The 23,438-nt window shown below is 44.0% G+C and overlaps 1 protein-coding gene across 5 annotated transcripts in view; it reads left to right on the plus strand.

Annotated features, from left to right (window-relative positions):
- Window positions 1-22,563, plus strand: part of KLHL3 (kelch like family member 3) — a 123,350-nt gene extending 100,787 nt beyond the window's left edge. For 3 of the 5 annotated variants that reach the window (XM_037728654.1, XM_017500966.2, XM_037728656.1), the window contains exons 10-15: window positions 570-767; window positions 2,288-2,389; window positions 6,137-6,265; window positions 13,189-13,329; window positions 15,668-15,811; window positions 19,709-22,563. In XM_037728654.1, the coding sequence (XP_037584582.1) occupies window positions 570-767; window positions 2,288-2,389; window positions 6,137-6,265; window positions 13,189-13,329; window positions 15,668-15,811; window positions 19,709-19,737 (743 nt within the window). In that variant the 3' untranslated portion in view covers window positions 19,738-22,563. The remainder of the gene's footprint in view (window positions 1-569; window positions 768-2,287; window positions 2,390-6,136; window positions 6,266-13,188; window positions 13,330-15,667; window positions 15,812-19,708) is intronic. The other 2 variants (XM_017500967.2, XM_037728655.1) reach the window with 2 other exon arrangements.
- The last annotated feature ends 875 nt before the right edge of the window (window positions 22,564-23,438 follow it).

Here is a 23,438-nt window from a genome sequence, read left to right on the forward strand (position 1 = left end):
TATTTCTTTCTTATTTTTTTACTTTTTTCAGACAGAGTTTTTCTCTGTTGCCCAGGTTGGAGTGCAGTGTCATGATCTCAGCTCACTGCAACCTCTGGTTCCTGGGTTCAAGCGATTCTCTCACCTTAGCCTCCTGAATAGCTGGGACTACAGGTGCGCACCACCACACCTGACTAATTTTTTTGTTTTCAGTAGAGAGGGTTTTCACCATGTTGGCCAGGCTGGTCTTGAATTCCTGATCTCAGGTGATCCACCTGCCTTGGCCTCCCAAAACACTGAAATTATAGGCATGAGTTACTACACCCGGCCACCTGCACAGTTTTTGGCTTTTTTGGGGTCAGTTCTTATGAGCTTGGTGAGTTACAGCTAATTCAAGTATTCACTTGAATCAGACAAAATTTGAAAGTGAATAGGAAAGAAATCCAGTGAATCCCATAATGACTGCCAAATATCTAAAGTATCTTCTGTGGTGGCTTTTTCTATGTCTGTCTTGCTCCTCATTGTCATCCATCAACGTGAGCAGTCATGTGCCTGGCCTGACCTTGATGTCTTGGTTTCCTGTGCCTCAGGTGTGGTGTTCATGGCTGGCCACGTGTATGCTGTGGGAGGGTTTAATGGCTCACTGCGGGTGCGGACAGTGGATGTGTATGACGGCGTGAAGGACCAGTGGACGTCCATTGCCAGCATGCAGGAGCGCCGGAGCACGCTGGGTGCGGCAGTGCTCAACGACTTGCTCTACGCGGTGGGAGGCTTTGATGGCAGTACTGGTAGGTTCAGGGTGTGTTCCCAACCCCTCCCAGCCTGGGACACATCCTCCATGCAACCCTGTTTTATTCAGCCAGTTCTGGACTAACTTTCTGTCTGTTTGTAGCTACTGCCCCAGGGACATACTCATCCTTCTTCCTCAACTAGCTTTGTGGGGAAGAGCCAGGCCTTCTTCCACACAGAATATGTAACCGCCCATGTACTAGGCTTTCTAGGACCTCACACTCAGAGTCCTTTTCCTACTTTCCAGTGTCTGGGGACCTATTTACTCAGAAGATGAGACTTAGAAGGAGAGCATGCTTAGCTGGGAGTGGGGGTGGGGCATGCATCAGACCTCCAGTTTGAACCCTCTGCTGGACAGGTGAGGGAGCTGAGTTTGGCACTTGGAAGAGACCTGGCTCAGGTCACGCAGTGGGCCAGGCTGCCCATTTTTTCTGTTGCCCTTTCTATGACCCCACTGAAGCTTTTCCAGTGGGGTTTCACCATAGGTGAGTCTCCTTGCCTCTGGATTCTACCTAGCTTTGAAATTTCAACCTGAAAGCAATAGTGGACATAAACTCAGAGAGGTGATCTCATCTCTACTCGTACTGCCAGGTAGATGTCTCTGCAGACAGTAGCTCTATTAAACTGATATGATCTACTTTGGCCCCCAGGGAGGTGAAAAGCAGTCTTTTTTACTTCTCTGAGTTTTATCTGTGTCTTCACAACTTGGGGACTTTTCTCAGCCTTCCCTTTGCCTCACTTATATAATTCCAGTGTCTTTAGCCCCTCTGGAGGCTGCCTTTAGTGAGTGGGACAAAGAGAACAAAAGAGTAATGGAGCATTGTTTCTTTTAGGAATTACTTTTGGCTATTAGTAGAGAACCTGATTAAACTGTGCCTCAAAACATGAGGGTTTTGCTTTACTCTTGAAACAAGAAGCCTAGAGGTTAGCAGTTGCTGAGTTGGTCCAGTGGCTCATGGACATTGAGGCCACATTCTTTAAGATTCTCTTGGCCTTTTTCTCATGATTGTTAGGATGGCCATTATAGCTCCAGCCAACACCTTTGTGTTCCAGGTAGAAGCAAAGCCTATTTCCGAAATCCACGTAGACTTCTGCTTAGGTCTCATTGACTTGGCCACCCCTAGCTGCAAGGGGTTTAGCTTTCCACTGCTAAGGTAGAGGAAGTTGGGGTGAAGGGGATTGGAACAGGTGTTCAGTGAGGCTACCTCAGGTGTCTACTTGGAATCAAAGTATTGCACTCTGCAGTTTTTATGGTCTACATTTGCCATGCATTTCAGGTACACCCCTTGTCCTTTCACAGCCCACCCTCTGAGAAAAGTCTTAATAGTCCCCGCAGGTAGACACTGACGATGTGTTTCAGGGAGTTTCCACAGGTCGCATGGTGATGCAGAGGTGGCACCGAGCCATACATTTAGGTTTCGAGCCCCTGCATTTGGACTCCTCCCCCATCCTCACTGCTTCTCACACAGCAGGGTGAGGCCTGGTGCCACGGAAGTCTCATGAGTCTCTTGTCTCCCAGGCCTAGCATCGGTGGAAGCCTACAGCTACAAGACCAACGAGTGGTTCTTTGTGGCCCCGATGAACACGCGGCGGAGCAGTGTGGGTGTGGGCGTTGTGGAGGGTAAGGAGGTTGCAGTGGCCAGTGGTCAGGCCTACCTGGCCCATGGGCCTTGTCCTGGGTCCAGTATTGTGCTTGGTGCTTCCTCTACCTTGGTTTATTCTTGAGATCACTCCTCTGAGTTAGGTACTATTATCCCAATTTAACAGATGAGGAAAGTTGAGACTCAGAGAGGTGGTGGAACTCCTGGCCCAAGGCCGCTAAATGGTGGAGCTGGGCTGGGGGTGTAGAAGGAGCCCAGAGGGGAAATGTCAGCCTGTGGTTTGGCCCCTTGTTAGTAGCTCTGTTAGAGGTTGGGGAGGGGCAGGGAGTAGGGAATTCATCGTCAGCATATAACCCAGGAGGATAATGTAGTGGAGTGAGAGTTAATTGCATTAATTAATTTTGTCCTCATATTCATATGTTGAACATTAACAGAACTGTGAGTGAGGTAGGCACCTCTTTTTAGGTCTGATGACTGTCTCTGCAGGGCAGGCTGGTGATCAAGGCCAGCTCTAGTCAGGAAAGCTATGTGGGGTAAGGCAGGAGGGAGTGGTGAGGTCTAGGGCCTGGTCAGATGGTACACTTTTGTTTGTAAAAAACTCTCACATCTAGTCTCTGGTTTGCAAAACCCTTATGAAGGAGACAGGCAGGACTCGGATTTCCTCCATCTTCTGGATGTCCCACATTCCGATTATAGTAAATAGCATAGCCTGTCCTTGAACCCAGGGGTCTTTCGACTCCTAAGCCGGTGCTCTTTTCACTGTGCTATGCTCCTTCAGAGTGCTGACAAATGCCAGTAGGTAGGAGTTCTATAAATATGTGTGAATTCAGTGTACCAAAGCATACAATATTATTTGAACTAAAATGTTATCATTTGCATGACAACACTGATTCATCAACCTGTACTGATGTGGGAATTTAGATGGAGTATCTGTTTATTCAGACATGTGTGCAGACATTCCATCTCTCATGTACACACTCAAGAATCCACATGCAAACACAAATGTACCCTAGGGAAAGCGTAACATCCGGTGAGTTAGACATTCATAGAAAGATTCTTTGCTTTCATTGCATTTCTCAGTCTGCACTGGTATTGTGTAATTTAAGTTTTCATTTAAAGGTATACTATTCTGGCCGGGCGCAGTGGCTCACACCCGTAATCCCAGCACTTTGGGAGGCTGAGGTGGGCGGATTACCTGAGGTCGGGAGTTTGAGATCAGCCTGACCAAAATGGAGAAACCCCATCTCTACTAAAAATACAAAATTAACCTGGTATGATGGCACATGCCTGTAATCCCAGCTACTTGGGAGGCTGAGGCAAGAGAATTGCTTGAACCTGGGAGGTGGAGGTTACAGTGAGCTGAGATAACATCATTGCACTCTGGCCTGGGCAACGAGAGGGAAATTCTGTCTCAAAAAAAATAAATAAATAAAATAAGGTATACTATTCCAACATACTAAATAAGTCATCTTTGTGAGGGCAAGGATTTTGTCTTCCTACCAAGGTAAATTGTGTCTTGCAATCTCATTCTCTTGGTGGAACAGAAATTGATTTGTCTGCCAAGTGTAAGTGCTTTGTCTAGCCACCTTCTCCTTTCTTCTCTTGTTCCTTAGCCAGGAATATCAAACAATAGAGTAGGGGTTAAAAATAGCAAATCCCTGTTAATAGACTCCAGGAGGAACCTTGAGTGGGTATTTTTTCAGCTGATGCAGATGGAATGGTTGATAGGGGTTAGAGGAGGTGCCATAATGGTGATAATTTAAAATATTCCTCTTGACAAAGGCTTTTGTGAGCATGTTCTGTATCTGGAAGAAGTGCTGTCTTGTAGCATGCCCTGCTGACATAGAAGACAGGCTGGGGATTTGTTTCTTCTGCCCTTCCTGAATCTGAAGCTGTTTCGGCTGAGGGTCACCCTGGGGCAGCAGAATCCAATTGACAGCTGTAGTGAGAATTGGAGGGAGGAACTTAAGTGGACTCTGTCTGCTTTACTGTGGCCTTGAAGAGACAGCTCTCTGCACTGTCTGGCTTCCTCTCCTCCCTCTCATCATCTCATTACCATGGCAATACAGTTTGAATTACACTGAAAAAAAAAATGTGGAGGAAATCACAATAATTTGCTACTGGCTGCCTCGAAGAATACCTACTTAGGAAAAGGACTGTGTGGATCGTAGTATAGACAGAAGCTCCCCAAGAGAGCAGAGAGTGTGCTTTGGAGATTGTCGCATCTGAACCAGAATACACCTTACAAGTAGCCTGGACCCTAGAAGAGCTGCTTAGTCAGGTTTAAAAAAAAATTTTTGACTTGACGAGTGCAGAACTTAGGAGGACATGTTTCTTTCTTTTAGTTGGGTCAATTGAGAGGAACTTGGGGCAGAAAACAAAGCCAGGCTTGATGATGATAGAAGAAAAACATTTATGGGCTGGACACGATGGCTCACATCTATAATCCCAGCGCTTTGGGAGGCCCAGGCAGGTGGATCACGAGGTCAAGAGATCAAGACCATCCTGGTCAACATGGTGAAACCCTGTCTCTACTAAAAATAGAAAAATTAGCTGGGCGTGGAGGCGTGTGCCTGTAGTCCCAGCTACCTGGAAGGCTGAGGCAAGAGAATTGCTTGAACCCGGAAGGTGGAGGTTGCAGTGAGCCAAAATCGCACCACTGCACTCCAGCCTGAGGAACAGAGCAAGTCTCTGTCTCAAAAAAAAAAAAAAAAAGCAAAACATTCTTACATTTGATAGTGCAGCAGTAGTTCTGGTAGCAGAGCATAGGTTTGAGCCTGAGAATCTTTCTAACCTAAAATAATTGCAGATTTTCAAATACCAGTTGCATTCTTGGTTTCTGTCCATTAAGAAAGCACGTATGACCAAAAAATCTACTGAGTAAGTAATCCTGTTAAGTGGATTAGCATTTAACAATATTTATTTAGTCTACAGCTAGTGTGACTCCTCCCCCTGTTCCCACAGAAGAGACCATCCCATTACATTTTAAGACTAAATTTAAAACCCCAAATATTTGAATTTCTGCTTTGGGATAGCTCAAATGGCAAAGTTTTCCTCCTGTGTCCAACCTCACTCTCAGCCCTCAACCCCAGGCAGAAATGATGCTCTTGGATATAGCAGCTTAATGGTGTTTTAATTTAAAAGTAGATGATAGTACCTCAGGGTTCTTGTTCAGAGGTCACAGGGTAGTCTGCAGAAAAATTCCAGCCACCCTGGCTCACAATGTACAGAAAACTCTCGATTCACACAGTCTACCTGCCAGGGTTGTAGAAAGAGTAGATACAATGGTTAAGACAGGTTTTGGGTTCTCATTGAAGAATATTTTTCCGTATTTACTTTATCTGCTATTTCGATCCTTTAGCTAGAAAGGTGGTCTGCCTGCCTATAGCTGGGGACCTTCTAGCTTTCCATCCATCCGGTGCTGGTGTCTTGTTCTAGAGGAAATTTAACCTAATTCACCAGCAAGATTATGTTGAGCCCCAGTGGTGCCAAGCCATAGCTTTGTGTTGGATATTTGGGGGTACTTATTTAGAAAGATGTTCAGTGTTTGCTTCTAAGGGGCTCATGGCCTAAGAGCAAGTAGAATATATGAAGAAATGTGAAGGATGCTTTGTGTCGTTGAAGAATAAGTTGGTGGTCCCCTGAATAAAGGGGGCCCAGAATTCTGAGGTAAGGGTGCCCCAGTTGGTTATAGATGGGGTTTCAGCTAAGCTCTGGTTTCATGCCAGTGTCCCTGGCACCACACTCAGTCACTTTGTCTGTTGCAGGGAAGCTGTATGCTGTTGGGGGTTATGATGGAGCTTCCCGCCAGTGTCTTAGCACTGTGGAGCAGTACAACCCAGCGACCAATGAGTGGATATACGTGGCAGACATGAGCACCCGCCGCAGTGGCGCAGGTAGGGGGGAATCTTGGGGTCCCGGCTGTCTCCGATTTGCCCACAAGTGGGTCTTTAAAATATTTTTGGTTTTATTTTAGATTCAGAGGGTACATGTGCAGGTTTGTTACATGGATATGTTGGATAATGGTAGTGTTTGGGCTTCTAGTGTACCCGTCACACAAATAGTGACCATTGTACCCAATGGGAAATTTTTCAACCTTCATCCTCCTCCCAGCCTCACCCCTCCCAGTGTCAGTGGTTCCCATCTTTATGTCCATGTATATCCATTATTTAGCTTGCACTTATAAGTGAGAACATGCGGTATTTGATTTTCTGTTTCAGGGTTATCTCACTTAGGATTATGGCCTCCAGCTGTATCCCCGTTGCTACAAAGGACATGATTTCACTCTTTTTTTTGGCTGCATAATATTCCATGGTGTATCCATACTATATTTTCTTTAATCAACCATTAGTGGATACTTAGCTTGATTCTATGACTTGGTATTGTCAGTAGTGCTGCTTTAAACATACAATTGTATGTCTTTTAATGATTTCTTTTCCTTTGCATAACGGGATTGCTGGGTCAAATGGCAGTTATATTCTGAGTTTTTTGAGAAATCCCCATACTGTTTTCCATAGAAGTTGTATCAATTTATATTCCCACAACAGTGATAAACATACTCTTCTCTGCAACCATGCTAACATCCAGGTTTTTTTTTTTTTTTGACTTTTTAATAATCACCATCTGACAAGTATAAGATGATATCTCATTGTGGTTTTAATCTTCATTTTTCTGATGATTATGATGTTGAACATTTTTTCATATGTTTATTGGCTACTGGAAAGCCTTGTTTTGAGAAATATCTGTATGTATGTCCTTTGCCTGCTTTATAATGGGGTTGTTTTTTCCTTGTTGAGTTGTTGGAATTCTGAATATTAGTCCTTTGTTGGAGGTATAATTTGCAAATATTTTTCTCCCATTCTGTAGGTTGTCTGTTTACTCTGTTGATTATTTCTTACGCTGTGCAGAAGATTTTTGGTGAATTAAGTCCCTCTTGTCTATTTTTGTTTTTGTTGCATTTGCTGTTAGCATTTTAGTCATAAATTCTTCGCTTAGGCCAATCTCCAGAAGAGTTTTCCATAGGTTTTCATCTAGGACTTTTATAGTTTAGGTCTTCCATTTAAGTCTTTAATCCATCTTCAATTAATTTTTGTATACGGTAAGAGATAGAGGTCTAGTTTCATTCTTCTGTATATGGCTAGCCAATTTTCCTAGCACCATTTATTGAATAGAGTGTCTTTTCCCCATTGTTTATTTTTGTCAGCTTTGTTGAAGATCAGCTTGTTGTAGGTATGTGGCTTTGTTTCTGAGTTCTCTATTCTGTTCCATTGATCTCTTTCTGTGTCTATTTTTGTACTGGTATCATGCTGTTTTAGTTACTATAGCCTTGTAATCTAATTTGAAGTCAGGTAATACGATACTTCTGGCTTTGTTCTTTTTGGTTAAGATTGGCTTTGGCTATTCAGGCTCGTTTTTGGTTCTATATAAACTATATATATAAATCTATATAGGATTGTTTTTTCTAATTCGATAAAGAATTATGTTGATAGTTTCATAGAAATTTTGTTGAATTTGTAGATTTCTCCAGGCAGTATGGTCATTTTAATGATATTGATTCTTCCAATCCATGAGTATGGGATGTTTTTTCATTTATTTGTGTAATCTGTGATTTCTTTCATCAATCATAAGTAGGTATTGGTTCAACAACTTAACATTTTATTTTACCTCCTTCTTCTTTCCTTTTGCTGTATATAATCCCACTATCACCTTTGCAGCTAGACACAGCACTTATCAGTTAACCTTTCCTGGGGGATCACTAGAGAATGGATGAGTTAATACTCTCCTTCTCACCATCCCTTATATGTCTATGAAGGTGTTTACATCTTTTGAAAGTGAAGGCTTACTATGTGCCAGGCACTGTCCTAACAAGTACTTTTTGTGTCTCAATCCATTTAATTCTCACGGCAGCCCTTCAAGGTGGATACAATATGAATTCCACTTATCAGATTTAGAAAGTAAGTCTGCCAGTGGTTGAATAATTTGCCCAGGGTCATATAATTAGTAACTAGCAATATCAGGATGCTGACTCCAGAGTTAGCTTTTTAAATCCCTAAATTATCAGCCTCATTTCTCTGAAGTAGTAGGACAAGTCTTCAGTTGGCAAAGCTGAGCTTGCCTGTCTGGGATTGAAAGCCAAGCTATTAGTGTTCTTGTTTGGAGATAACTTATGTCCCCTACTCCCACTTTTCCTCGCTTCAGCCCACTCCCCAACATGGGAAGAAAATGTCTTTCCAAAAGGTTTTTCACTTTTACTTCTTGTTGGAAGACCAGAAGATCTGTGGTACTTTGGGATTTTTCAGGGAGTGGAGCAACAGCTCCTTCTCCCCTGCTTCGCCTTCCCATTCATTGTCTCAGAGGCCCAAAGGGAAGGGTCTGAGAGGGCAGACAGAGGCATCTGTCCACTGGCTCTTTACTGCTGGTTCCTGTGGTCAGCGGTGACTAATTACCAATCTGATCCTGGCGGGAAGGTTGTGTGACTTCTGAGAAGGGAAGCCACATTCCCGCAATGTTACTCCTTTTTCTCTCTCTCTCTTTTTTTTTGTATTTTTGCAGATTGAGTTGTGATCTCATTTTATAGTAGCAAACATATGACCATTTCCTCAGCATTCCTTAAAAAGTATGTGATTTTAATATTTTCAAAGAACCTTTGTGTACTCACTTGGTTACAAAAATAAAATCTGCGTGATTCCATTTAAGAAGCATTTGAGTTTGGAGTGCTATTTTTAGGGAGTTTTTGTCTCTCCTGATTCTGACAGGTGGGCCCTTCCTGAATGTGGAGCCATTGCCTGGAAGTCAGGAGGCCTGGGTCTTGATGCTGGGTCTGCTGTCATTTGTCATGTGACCTTCCTTGGGCAAGTCCCTTCTTTCTGGCCCCTAATTCCTTATATGTGAAATGATAGTAGATGTTCCCTAAGAACCAAGTACATCTACAAATCCCATTATTCTTTTCCCATCAGAAACCTCTTTTGGAAATTTTGGTTTCTTTAGAGCCTTCTTTGTACTCCCTAGGAATCCTCTGTTGTGATGTAAGGGGTGAGAGCTCAGCACGCCTGGGGCAGCACACCCTGAGATACGTGGCTGCTCCTAGGGCCGAAAGCCTGGGGAGGCAGCTGGGCGTGGAGCTGCGAGGGCAGACCTGCCTTCGGAAGCTCAGGCTTGTCTCTGTGGAGGGAGCTGCCTTTGGAGGCTGCAGCTGTTTTGTCTCTGCCAAGCTGCTGAAATGGTTATTGCTGGGTGGACAACACCTGGCCCTACTCCTGCCTCTTACCTGCGCTGGAGGACCTGGAGGGTGACAGGTCTGCTGCCTGTGTCCCTAGGAGGCACACTGACCTTGGTTTAGGAAATGAAAACCAAGCCTTTTTCCTGAGATGACTGTCAGAGCCCTAGGCTTAGGCTCCTAGGTCAGCCTTTCTTCAGTGCTTCACTTTCCTAAGATTTGGGCAAGTCTTACCTCTTGAGTCGGGAACCCACATACTTGTCATGGTGGGTGTTCTTGTTGGCTGAAGACCCAGAGACCAAAGGCCCTGGCCTTTGGCTGCCTGAGGCCCTTTGAGCTGCCAAGAGCCCCTGGGGCTCTAGGTCCAGGAAGCTGCTGCATGAATGTTTCTGGATGAGGCTGCACGAGGGCAGAGGGAGAGTTGCCCAGGCAGTGGTGCCTGAGTGCCCAGAAGGCAGCTTGCTTCCTCAGCAGGGTGTGGGCAGCGCCACCAGAAGATTAGGGGAAAAAGAGGCCATCTTTCAGGGAATGTGTGTTCCTGCTGAGCTTGGAGTTAAGGAAGGTAAGGCAGCTTTGGAACTCAACTAATTTTATTAAACCTGTTGGTTAGAGAGAGCCATTATTGATACGACAGCACCATCTGCTGTTAGTTTAGAGCAACTGCTAGGAGCCACACTAGCATACTGGCATAATTGGTGGGAGGGATTTTATTAATTTGTATTTTTGTCATTCAAGCAGTATCTCTTGAGAACCTACTGCCGTGGGGCACAGGGAAGCAGATGAGGACAAGACAAAAAAAGTCCTCACCCATAGGAAGTTATGGTCTACAAATCTGGCTCTTGGGTCTGAAACCTGGCTGCACATCCCAGTCACCTGAGGAACTTTTTTGACTCCTGACCAGTGTGGAATCTATCTCAAAAAGCTCCCCAGTCAATTGAGATGCAGCCTGTCCATGCAGTGGAGTCATCTGTGGTCCATGGGAACCACTGATCTAGTACAACTCTTCCCCTTTACAAATAGGGAAACTGAGGCCCAGAAAGGTTAAAGGTCACCCAGTGAGCAAGTCAGAGAGACATGTCCAGAACACAGGTGTCCTAGCTACCAGGTCAGTTGCACTTTCTTTTCTTTCTTTTCTCTTTCTTCCTTCCTTCCTTCTTTTCTTCTTTCTCTCTCTTTCTTTCTTTCTTTCTTTCTTTCTTTCTTTCTTTCTTTCTTTCTTTCTTTCTTCTTTCTTTCTTTCTCTTTCTTTCTTTCTTTCTTTCTTTCTTTCTTTCTTTCTTTCTTTCTTTCTCTTTCTTTCTTTCTTTCTCTTTCTTTCTTTCTTTCTCTTTCTGTTTCTTTCTGTTTCTTTTTTCTTTCTTTTTCTTTCCTTCTTCTTTCTCTTTCCTTCTTTCTTCTTTCTTTGTTTCTTTTTTCTTTGTTTCTTTCTTTCTTCCTTCTTTCTTATTTCTTTTTGAGACAGAGTCTTGCTCTACCATCAGGCTGGAGCGCAGTGGCGTGATCTCAGTCCAACGCAACCTCTGCCTCCTGGGTTCAAGCGATTCTTCTGCCTCAGCCTCCTGAATAGCTGGGACTACAGGTACATGCCACCATGCCCAGCTAATTTTTGTATTTTTAGTAGGGTTGAGGTTTCACCATGTTGGCCAGGATGGTCTCGATCTCCTGGCCTTTTGATCCGCCCGCCTTGGCCTCCCAACGTACTGGGATTACAGGTGTGAGCCACCATGCCCAGCCCAAGTTACACTTTCTAGATACTGTGCTGTCTTCCTTCTTTATGGCTTTCATCTTCTTGATGAAAGAATCTTCAAAGATGACACTGAAATCTGTAAACAAAGCAATTCTAGCATTCAGCTCAGGATGATCAACACGGTGAGTGATCTAACGATGCCCTCTGCAGCCTAGGAGGAGAGAAGTGGGCAGAAAGAGCAGCTTCTGCGGACACAACCAGCAGGAGACCTCCCTAATCATAATTTCAGCACTTTGCTGTGTGGCTAGTTTCAATTTTTTACTCTTTTTACTCAACTAATATAAGGCTGAGTAATATAAGTAATACAACATTGTAGGAAAACTAGGCAATGTAGATAGGCAAAAAAGGAAAATGTATGTTACCACTCAGAAATAATTATTCTTAATATTTTTATGGATTTCATTCAATCTTTTTTGTCTTTTTTCTTCGCTTAGGAACATCCTCTTCCGTATATATGTACGTATATATTCATATATATATATATATACAGCTAGTGCTCGACTTACAACCACGATTGGTTCCGACAGACCGGTTGTAACATGATTTGGTCGTAAGTTGAGTAGGCTATATGTACAGTACTGTGAAATGATGTTATAAAAATCTTTAAGTCATATTTTATCATAATTTTCTTTCATTATGGTTATATATCATAATTTTCTTTGTTCATTTTATGCCATTTGTATCATCTCTACACCATTTTGTTTCTTATTTTTACATTCGTCAGGTTTAAGTAAAACACTGCATTACCAGTACAACTGGTTTAATATTTGCAAAACATACAAAATTACAAAATACAGGTACATACAAAAATACAAAATACAGGTGTAAAAAATACCATAGGAGACATTTTCCCAATTGCAAGACATATCAAAATATATAAACATGTATGAAACATTTTATTGGCCGCTAGTGCTTGGCTGCGGATCGTTGATGTCGTCATCTGAGGCAGCAGTTGGGGTTACTGGAGTTGGTTTTTTCATAAACATGCTGAGCTTTGTCTGAATTGTATGTTTCTTTTTTTCTTCATAAATTTCATGATACGGACGAAACACATCGTGCGCCATCCGTTCAATCCTTGCAAATCGTTCGATGTTTGGGTCCATTGCTTCTAAATGTATAAGAAGTTTATTCAGTAAAGATAAACCCTGTGATAATCCCTTAGTGGTGAACTTTCTTTCTGGCTCCTCCTCTTCTTTCTCTACTTCTCTTCTTTCTTCTTCCGCCACTCTTTCTTCTTCCAGTTCGATTAGCTCTTCATTTGTAAGTTCTCCGGATTCTTTGTCTAGCAACTCTTTGACATCTTCCATTTCACACTCCAAAGAAAGGTCTTTAGCGAGTTTTACCAATTTTTCCCGAATCGTTTCAAGTTGATGTTCACTGCCAAATCCGTCAAAATCATTAACATAGCGCTTAACACAATTTTTCCAGATGCCATTCATGCACTTTGTCGTCACAGCCTCCCAGGTGGTAGCGATATTCTTGATACACATCAAAATGTTGTAGTGTTTCCAAAAATCTACAGTGGAGCAGTCGTGGCTAGCGATTGTGGTCGTAAAGTCGAATGGTCGTAAGTTGCATAGGTCGTAAGTTGATCAATACCTGTATATGTTTTTAAAAAATAGAATTTGGGTCACATTTGCTTTATATTTCAAAGTTTTGAGCTTGCCAGTCTTATAGGAGGCAGGCAGGGTGTCATTATATTTGTTTTACAGATGAGGACACTGAGGTTCAGGGAGACAAAATGGCACTCCCCAAGTCACCTCACGGGTCAGGACTGTCCAGGACTGGAGGCCAGGCCTTCTGATTTCTGATTACTGTAGTCAGCCTGAGGCTGGGACACTGTGTTTGCCTTTCAGGTGTTGGAGTGCTCAGCGGACAGCTGTATGCCACAGGTGGGCACGACGGGCCTTTGGTGAGGAAGAGCGTTGAAGTTTACGATCCTGGAACAAATACCTGGAAGCAAGTGGCAGACATGAACATGTGCCGGCGCAATGCAGGTAATGACTGCTCTCTCCATCTCCCCTTTGGGGGTCATGTGCCGTTTCTTCCTGAAGACACTGGCTCTAAACAGTGGGGAGATTCCCAGGGTCTGGAGCTGAGCTTGTATCCTGAACAAGGAGTGTCCATTTGCCGGGTGGGCTCTTGGTTAGAGGAGGGGAGAAGTTGAGACCCCCTCAAAAAGCTAGCTGCAGATCCTGCAACCTAGATGCAGGGGAGCCCCTTTCTCACCAGGGAAAGGTGATGACTTTTACTGCACACAGATGAGCACAGACTTAGAAAAGTCCTCTGGTTGTCATCAGTGTCCCCACCCCCCACCCCCAACAGCTTTGGTAGGTAGCTAAGCTCAGGGCCAGAAGATGGCACTTGGTTCTTTTCTCTGGCAGTGCCTGGCTAGGACCAGGCTCCCTCCTTGCAGGGATAGTCATACCCTTGATCACTTCTCCTTTCCCTATTGCTTTCTTCATATTCCTGTCTCTCCTTTCCATCTCCTCCCCTGTTCCTTCCTGTAGGAATGATTTACTGTAGAGTATCTAGGTATGATTCCTGGAGCATGAGGTCCCTTTTAAGCTTTTGGAGTGTTGCCTTGTGGGTCGTGTACTGCGCCAGTGGACCTTCATGCCTCTTTGCTCTAGGAAAGTGTTGGCTTAGCCCAGCTTCCCAGGCTGGAAAGACGCACAGGCGACATAGGCAGATTCATTTCCATTATTCTCGTATTACCTGTTTGCCACACCCATTCGTGGCCAACTTGGAAGTGTAACTGGGGGTTGGAGGAATAATTTATTAATTTGCTCATTGCCTAAGCCTGCCATGATAGAAGTTGTCATTTGGCTTTAAGCCACAAGAGCAAGAAATTACAGGACCCTTATAAGCAGCTATCTAGAACCTGAGAATTAAGTTTAGATGTAAATGTGTGTTTGTAAAAAATTCATAGATATTTCTATTTTTTAATAACAAAAATGGAATTACACTATAACACTATTTTATAACCTGTTTTTTAAAAAACTCACTTTATAACTTTCATGAACATTTCATTACAACACTAAACTTATTTATGTGATATTTTAAATGACTGTATCATAATTTAAACAACCAATCTACTATTGGACACAGGTTATTTCCATCTTTTCTGTACTCTAAGTAATACTTTAGTTATTATAAATGGTCCTTGTAGCTAAATGAGTGCACACATTTAAAATCATTTCTTTAAAAGACCAGAAGTAAATTTTTTTTTTTTCAGACAAAGTCTTACTCTGTCACTCAGGCTAGATTGCAGTGGCATAATCTTGACTCACTGCAACTCCACTTCCTGGGTTCAACAGATCCTCCCACCTCAGCCTCCTGAGTAGTTGGGACCATAGGTATACACCATCATGCCTGGCAATTTTTGTATTTTTTTGTAGAGACAGGGTTTCACCAGGTTGCCCAGGTTGACCTTGAACTCCTGGGCTCAAGTGATCCATCTGCCTTGGCCTCCCAAAGTGCTGGGATTATAGGTATGAGGCACTGTGCCTGGCCAGAAGTGGAATTTTTAAATCAGAGGGAGCACATGTATTTTAGATGCCATCCAGGAAGGTGGTCCATTTTATCCTCTGAGAGTACCTTCAGCAACATTGATAAGTACGGCTTTTTGGAGTATCACCAATCCCTTAATCAAATTTTGAAAAAATACACAACGTACTGGACTATGGCCCTTCAAAGTCTTAATGAACAATAACTAATTATGTTTTCTTATGCCTTAGACCTTGCTGCATGAGACCTTGCCCAAAATCCATCTCCCTCTGAGATCAGGGTGGGAGCTGTGCCTCATTCCTGGGAGCTGTATGTGAATTAGACCCAAGTCTTGTAAAGGGATTATAAACATAACCGTCAGCATCACACAGCATGGATATAACATGGGGCTTATCAGGGAAAAATGTAGCGGCAGAGAAGTAGTAGCATGCATGAAGTCCCCTGAATTGTCTTATTCCCTAGCTCAGGCTGGGCACAGGAGGTCTGTATACACCTTTCCAGTAGAGAGGGGTCTGTGCCCATAGGCCCTACATACTTACTGTGTAGGTGTGAGTGTGGCAGGGAGCATACGCATTGTAAGTAACAAAAACTCCCTGGCCAGATAAATGATCTTGTTAGGAAGAAGGATCCTTGGAGCCCAGTGGCTGTTGTCATATTTTCTTCCACTAAGCAAACTCAGACCTGCGTTAACTCAGATCAGAGTTAAATCTCTGTTGTAAAGGGAGGAAAAGAGCCTCCCAGCCTATCCAGATTTGTCTCTTTTTCAATTCTGATCTCTTGGTGCACTTGCTCTGATGTCTCCTATGGCTTTTGTTTGACTCCCAGGGGTCTGTGCAGTGAATGGGCTCCTGTATGTGGTTGGAGGGGATGATGGATCCTGCAACTTGGCTTCGGTGGAGTACTACAATCCTGTAACTGACAAATGGACGCTGCTTCCAACCAACATGAGCACAGGGCGGAGCTATGCAGGTCAGTGTGTGCCATCTCTCTGCCCATCCCGAGACCTCCAACACACTGGGGGCATGAGGGTTGGGTGGGCTGGTGGGATGAGAGGATGTGAGCTTGCTTAACTTGGATCTGAGTGCCTCCTCCAGACATGACAGGTAATGGTTCTGTGGCCACCACTCCTTCATTCTGTGCTCATGACAGATACAGATAATTGGCACCGATTACCTCCTACCCTGATCCTGTGAACCTGAAGGTAGCCTCAGAATGTATAACAGAGTTCCAACTGAGTTGTCACAAGAGAGTTAGAATTTCACTGGCATTCCTGGTTTACTTTGTGCCAGGCTCCTAGATGGCATAAGATGCAATGCTCTCTGTCCAGAGTTGAATTTGACGGGTAAGACCTGCCCACACAAAGCAGGGGGAAGACAAGATGATGTATATACACGTTCCAAATGACACGCGCTAGACAGGCTTTGGCACACAAAAGACTGGTGAGAACTGGCAAAGCCAGGGAACCCTTCCTGGAGGGGACGGGCTCAATTAAACTTTGAGGGTGGATCACAATCACACAAATAGCTGTCCTTTACTGGGTGCCTGGCCCATGCCAGGGGCAGTGTGTTAGGAACAGAGTGTGCGTTCTTTCTCATCTTTTCAACAACTCTCAGGCTGAATGGGACTGTATCCGTCCATTTTATGGATGATGAAACTGAGGTTCAGAGAGTTTAAGTAACTTGCCAAAGGCCACATAGCTAATAAATGGCAAAGTCAGAGTTCAAACCCAGAGTTCTAAGTCCATGCCTTTTATGCTACCCTGGCTCAGGGTAAGCCTTAGAGTAAGGCACCAGGCTGGTGTGGAAGCTTCTTCTTGGGGAGTGTGTGTGAGGGGTTTGGTGAGGTGCAGGGGCCGGGGTGGCATCAGAGTTGGTACTGCTAAGGTTGGGTCCATGGGGAGATGAGCAAATATATATCTGTGGTGTAGTTCAGTTCCTTGTATCTGGTTTTCTAAAACCTGGAGTAGAGATAACATTATTTATCCAGCACACGGAACATACCAGACATTATCCAAAGTATTTTATAGTCATTATCTTGTTTAATCCATACCACGACTCCAGGAATATTCTTCTTCCCATTTTGCATTATAAAGGTCGGTCATTCCATCTTGTTTGACTGCAAAGAAAGAGCATGTTGTGCAGATTCGAAGGAGTTTGTAGCACATTCTTCTTTTTTTTTAGACAGTCTTACTCTGTCACCCAGGCTGAAGTGCAGTGGTGCTGTCTCAGCTCACTGCAGCCTCCACCTCCTGGGTTCAAGTGATTCTCCTGTCTCAGCCTCCTGAGTAGCTGGGACTACAGGTGCCCATCACCATACCTGGATGATTTTTGTATTTTTAGTAGAGATGAGGTTTTGCCATGTTGGCCAGGATGGTCTTGATCTCCTGATCTTGTGATCCTCCTACCTTGGCCTCCCAAAGTGCTGGGATTACAGGTGTGAGCCACCATGCCCAGCCTGCAGCACATTCTTTCAATGTAAGACATCTGTGACAATGGACTTTAACTTTTTACTTCCTTTAGACCTTTTTTTTCACCTCATAATGCTTTCCTTGGCTTAGTATAAAACATTTTAGAAGAAGTTTAGTCCTGGAGTAATTTTGTTATGGGATGAGGGAGGTAAGTGAGGGATCCTCCCTTGACTCCATGTGTGCCTTAATGAGAGGGGAAGAGTTAGGTGTAGGTGGTTAGAATTTCATATATATGCTGAATATTTCATGTCCCTTTCTTCATTGTCTGCCCGCTTCAGAAGTAGGTAGGCAGAAGACAAGCAAACCTGCAATTTTGCGTTCAAACCCACTTACTGAGTGGGTCTATTATCTTAAAATCTAAGGAAATGCTCCAAAATGCAAAGATTTATGGACAAAGTTATTTATTGGGGCCTTACTCATAATAGCTAAAATCTGAGAATTAATGTCTGGCATGAGGGAGATAGCTAATAATCTATGGGATAGTTGTATAGTGTATGGATTTTTAACGTTATGAGAAAACATTTGTAATAGCCTGTGTGAGCTCATTCATGTATGTAGTCCTGCATTGGTGGGGTATTGGAGTGGAGGTTGAGTAGCTGCTGCTTCTACAAATGGATATGAATCTGAATCCCAGCTCTGCCACTAGCCCTGAGTCTCTGGGCCATGTATTCTATCATACTGAACCCCTGTTGTCTTATTTGTAAAATGGGAATAAAATTAGACTAAGCCTTTTAGAGCTGCTGTGAGAATGAAATGCAGTAATACATGTGAAGAGCTAAGCACGATACCTGCCTGGCACTCGACACCATGCAGCAAATGATTGTGATTATTATTGGATGCTAGAAAGTATTCCAAAAACACAGTGGTGGTTTTCTTTGTGTGAAGGGATTAAAGCTTTTCTCTTTGTGTTCTTCTGCATTTTCCAGATTTCCCATAATGAGAATATATTACTTTTATAATCAAGATAAAGGGTATATGAAAAAGCAACACGGGAGCCTGCTTTCAAAAAAAAAAAAAAAGCTACCTTCTGAAAGAGATGTCTGAGATTCAAGTATGATGCTGTCAAGATCAGGCATTTGGTCTGGACTTAGGCTCTGCCTCCCTCGAAGCCTCTATGTCTGCGCCTTTAGCCAGGAATGAACAGAATATAGATGTCTTAGCAGAACATCTCCAATGGGGTATCCTGGCTTGCTTTTAGCCATGTTCTGTCAATGTCATCTTCAACCAGAACATTTTATAGTTGTGGGACTATGTTAAAAATAAGGCTCCAGGAACCATCCTGCCTGTAGGTACCTGTAAGTTAGGATTTCATTTAGCAACAGGCACCAGAAACCCTGACAGATACTTTCCTAAATACAAAAAGTGAGTTGATTTGTCTCTGGTAAAAATGTTGGCCTGGGGGCTCAGACTGACGTTGAAGAACCAAGTTTCTCCTCTCTTCTGTTTTGCCAGCTTTATCAAAGGCTGTTGCCTCCCCTTGGCCTTGCTTGAGCATTCTGGGCACAACAAGAACAAAGCCAGCATTGCAACACTGGCACACTTGCCTTTATAGTCTTATTGGGCAGCGCTGGGTCACATGGCACGCCTAGCTGCCAGGCAGTCTGGGCAGCTGAGCTTGCAGCTGGAGCTGGTGGCTGTAGTAGAGGATAGCAAGTAGGAAGGACACTGATGGAATCAGTATGTGGCATCTGCCATGTAGCCTCAGTCCCTTACAGTGAGATTTTGGGTCATGCGTGGATTTATGGTTAGGTGCTGAGCATGGTTCACCCGGACTAAAACAGTAACACAGCATACATGTCTGGAGCATTTATCAAAGTCGAGATTGTCACACTGGCAGGGTCTGTTAGATGACATTTGTGTGGGCACTGAGCATAAAGAGGTCAAAGAACTTGCTAAAGGCCACAGTGCAGGTTGACTGGTGGCAGAGCTAGGACTGGAATTCAGTCTTTCTTGCTCCCATGAAGGCAGCCTACTGTACTTTCCACTTCATAAAAGTAGAGATGTCTTCTAAAAGTAGAGATGAATCACCCATTGCTTCTCTTAAAGTGATTCAAATTTAGAACTGCGTAGCTGCCCCTGGGCACTAAACATTGTTGAGGTAGCTGCTAGAGCTGGGGACAGGAGTCACCACAGTGAGTCCATGTGGTGACACAGGATGAGGCCTCTAGCCAGTGGTATTTGAGGGACTATGCTCATAGGTTCAAGTGTCTTGCCAGGACTTGGCTGTTGGAGTGGGGAACAGCCAGCTGCTAGCAACCTGAGACCACAGACACTTCAATATTAGGATAAAAATGTACCCATTTCCCTTGCGTTGTGACTTCTTAGATTCATGAACTCACTGGGAGTCTGAGTAGCTTTGGAGAAGCTAAGATGGTAACTTTCTCCCTGTTTCTTATTAGGTGTTGCCGTGATTCACAAGTCCTTGTGACCCAAATTCCCACTGCCAGGAGGTGGAGGAAGGAGCAGGTGCTGCTTGTGACTCTGAACAGTAGGACCGTGGTGACTGACTGGATTCAACTCACTGGGCAGGGTCTGTGCTGCTGTGAGAACTGCTCTCCTCTGACTTGGCAGACTGGTGTCGTTCGTCACCGTGTGGACACCGTTACTCACCCCCTGCTTCCCTGAGGTGCTTTGGCCTATGCCCTGAGCAGGGGGTTCCTGACAGCCCCAGGCAGCACCTTTGGGCTTTGTTTTGGTATTTCTACAGGGACAACACAGAACCTGGAACGTGTGTGTGTGTGTGTGTGTGTGTGTGTATGTGCAGAACACGGTGTTTCTCTAAGTTGGGCGGTGAGCGTGTGTGACAGTCTACTGGATTTCTTTACTACTGATCCTTTCACTACGTTAAGAATCAAATCTCAGCGACATCTCTTTTGGATTTGCCCCATGGGGACCCTGAGACTACTAAAGCTGCTTTCTTCTGAAGGTCCAGTTGGACACTCTGGGAATGTCCAGAAATAACCAGTGAGAGGGGCAGTTCTCTGGCCACGCCCACTTATCTACTTGACCACTGCGACTTTGTCTGCAGAAGAGCTGGAGAATTCTCAAAGCTGCACCGTGTCCTTCCTCTGTGTGCTAGAATAAGGGACAAGTGGGGTTCCCTGTGATTCTCAGCCAGCTGTTTTTCCTTGAGTTCTCCTCTAGGAAGCAGATGAGAACTGCCCAGTCTTCATGTCTAGGCTGTTGGTCTTTGATGCCATAGATTCCAGGCCTGGGAGATGTGATGTCTCTTCAGCTGGGAAAACTAGCTCTTCAGAGAAGCCTCTGGTAACACACTGGAAAAAAAATAAACAGGAAAAAAACAAACAAAAAACCAAAGTGGTAAGGATTCAGCTCCTGCCTATAACGGTCTCAGAGAAGGGTCCTACTTTTAGGTTTTCCCAGGACAGGACAGTCCCCATTTATACTTATTATCCAAGCTTAATTATTCACAGCACCCCATTTTACTCTCAGAAGTGTCTGGTTTGGAGGATAAATAAGAGGTCACCCTCCTCCAAACCCAAAGATAGATTTGTCCCTGTGTTAGATAGGGTTGTATGTGATTCAGATGGACGTTGTTTGACTTCAAAGGAATATACCACTAGAGCTGGCCCTTGGCGCTTTGTGACAGTGGTCAAGTCTGTCTTATGTCCTTGTCTTCTTTTTCCTGTGCTTTCCCCGTATTCCAGGGTGTGCACCCTCTCCCCAACCCCTAAGGACCTCCACTCCTACTTTCCCCATGGGGTAGGAAATAATCAGTGGGCCCTGGATTTGAGGCCTCCTAAGGGGTGCTTGCATTTTAAAAAAGGAGCTTGATGAGAGCTTTGCTAATTCACAGGTAAAAATTATTAATGATAGAACTTCAGGCATCTTGAGGGGTGGGCATTTGAAGGTGTATGGAGTAATTTGTATTTAAAAAAACCTTAAAAGTTGTGCTGTTCCTAAATTAGCAAATTGCTTATGCTGGAATTTGTGGCATAAGCAGGGGAAGTCTTGTGTCTGGAGATTAGTCTCATACCTTGCAGTCTGGGACACCCTCCTTAATGTCAGAATCCACCTACAGGAAGCCAAGGAACTGCATAAATGTTGATATTGGACTTCCGATACGACTGGGCTACTTCCAAGCAGGCACTGCGGGAGATTGGCATCCCCTATCCCCTGCAGTGAGAAACCCAGGAGTCTTCCCAGCCAGTGGGCCACTTTGTGCATTTACTATATATTTATTATGCCCTAAATGTGCAACTCTCCTAAAGACAAAACTTCTCTTTCTGATGTTAAGCACATGTTACTTCAACAAGATGCTTGGAGAACAACAAGTTGCCCAGAATTTTTAGAAGCCTTCGGAAGAGGCTACAGTATCCAGCTTTGGTGGACCTGGAAGAAATGTCTCCAAAGGAAACAAGGCATGCTTTAGTTGAGTGGGAATGACTGTGGCTTCTGAACTCGACCTGGCTGTGGGTTGGAAGCTGATGGGTTAAGCTTTTTGTTCTAAATGTCCTTTCTCCTGCTCTGAAGAAATTTTGAGACTCGTTTGGGTGTGTCTGTGTGATGGGGATGAGGTTGGGGTTGGGATCTGATGAATGCCAGTCACAGAAGCTCTCAATTTCAGGTGATAGGTGAATTCCCTGCCCTTCCCCACCACTGAGAAGCTAGATTTTCATGCTGGTGAGGTTATTTTTTATGTGTCATCTTCCCGAGGAAGGCTCCCTCCACTGAAAGCTAGCCAGTCATGTTTTCTGCTTTTGGATTTTTGCAATTGGTTTCACCTCACGCCTTCCTTCCTACAAAGCACTGCCTCTGCTCAGTGCGCTGCTAAGGCTGTGTGCATTTCACCCTCGTGTGTCCTTTCTCACGGGGACCAGAACACTGGTACGTCATCACCAAAGCCAATCTGCTCTAGCTGCCCACAGATGCCACCCAAAACCTGCTATCTCTTCATCACCAGGTACGATTCTCTTTCCTCAGTGGACACAGCAGGCTATTTTGTAGTTTGTGTTGGTCACATGGTAGACGAAGCCTTTTCCTGCCCCCCTTAGGGTGGCCATGGCTGCTTGTGAATGCAGCTTTGCCAGTGGAGTATCTGTCATCTGATTGCGGTGGTGAAATGGAATTGAGGCCCAAGGTTAGAAGCAGCCGAGATGCCACCTGGATACTGATTTAAACAATGTAGAAGTCAGATTCTGAATTCCAAAGTGATTTCTCCTAAGTACCCAATGACATCTCTCCATCTACAAAGTTGCAGTATTATGCAAATGAAAGTGACCTCATTTTCTGCTATGCAATAAGAATACTTAATTCTATTTCCCAACAAGCCAGTTGCAATATCCCCTAAGATGCTTTTTGAGCTGTCTTACTTTGATATCTGTTGTGTAATGTTTGTATATTTCTGAGCCAGATCCTTTCAAAGATGGCCTTTTTATAAAATTGAAGCTATAGCTTTTAGGCTAAAATTTTAATGTAGATATTTTTATAAGATTTTTTTTCAAGATATTTGAATTGCTTTTTATTGTCCATGATAATGAAATGTTATATTCTTTGCACCATTCACTCTCATAGTTCATGCCTGTAGCTCTCCTCCTTTTTCTCACCCTCCAGAAACGTATTTTTCAGTAGCTCCAGGTAGATGAGCCATTTTTAAAAGATACCATATTCAAGGGAGTCTGCTGAATTTTAAAACACAGTTGCTGGTGTTTCTTGAATTGCTAGGGACTGATGTTAAGTTCGACTCAGCACTTGCCCATCTGTATTGATTTTCTTTTTTCTTTTTTTTTTTTTTTTTTTTTTTTTTTTTTTTTTTTTTTTTTTTTTTTTTTTTTTTTTTTTTTTTTTTAGTCTGTTTTCTGTGGGGGTGAGGCTGGGCTGTCTCATGGTGGCTCCCACAGAGTGGCACTGAGCCTGGCACCCTGTGGCATGGAGAAGCCCCAGGGAAAGGCCTGCCCCCCAGCACATACTCCCATAGCATCCTACGTCCAGCTGACCATTCCTTATTCTCTTCTGTCTCCTTGTTCATCTGAAGCTTCCATTAGCTTGAGGCCTTTGCTGCTGGATGATGCCCTTTTTGGGAGCATCTTGTCTGTAAACTTTAAAAGTGGGGGTCAGTCCTCATGATCCCCACTAAGAATGTGTCAGGCATGTGCTTTGCAGATGCTC

Source organism: Cebus imitator, unplaced genomic scaffold (genome assembly GCF_001604975.1).
Source record: "Cebus imitator isolate Cc_AM_T3 unplaced genomic scaffold, Cebus_imitator-1.0 Scaffold274, whole genome shotgun sequence".
Taxonomy (NCBI): Eukaryota; Metazoa; Chordata; class Mammalia; order Primates; family Cebidae; genus Cebus; species Cebus imitator.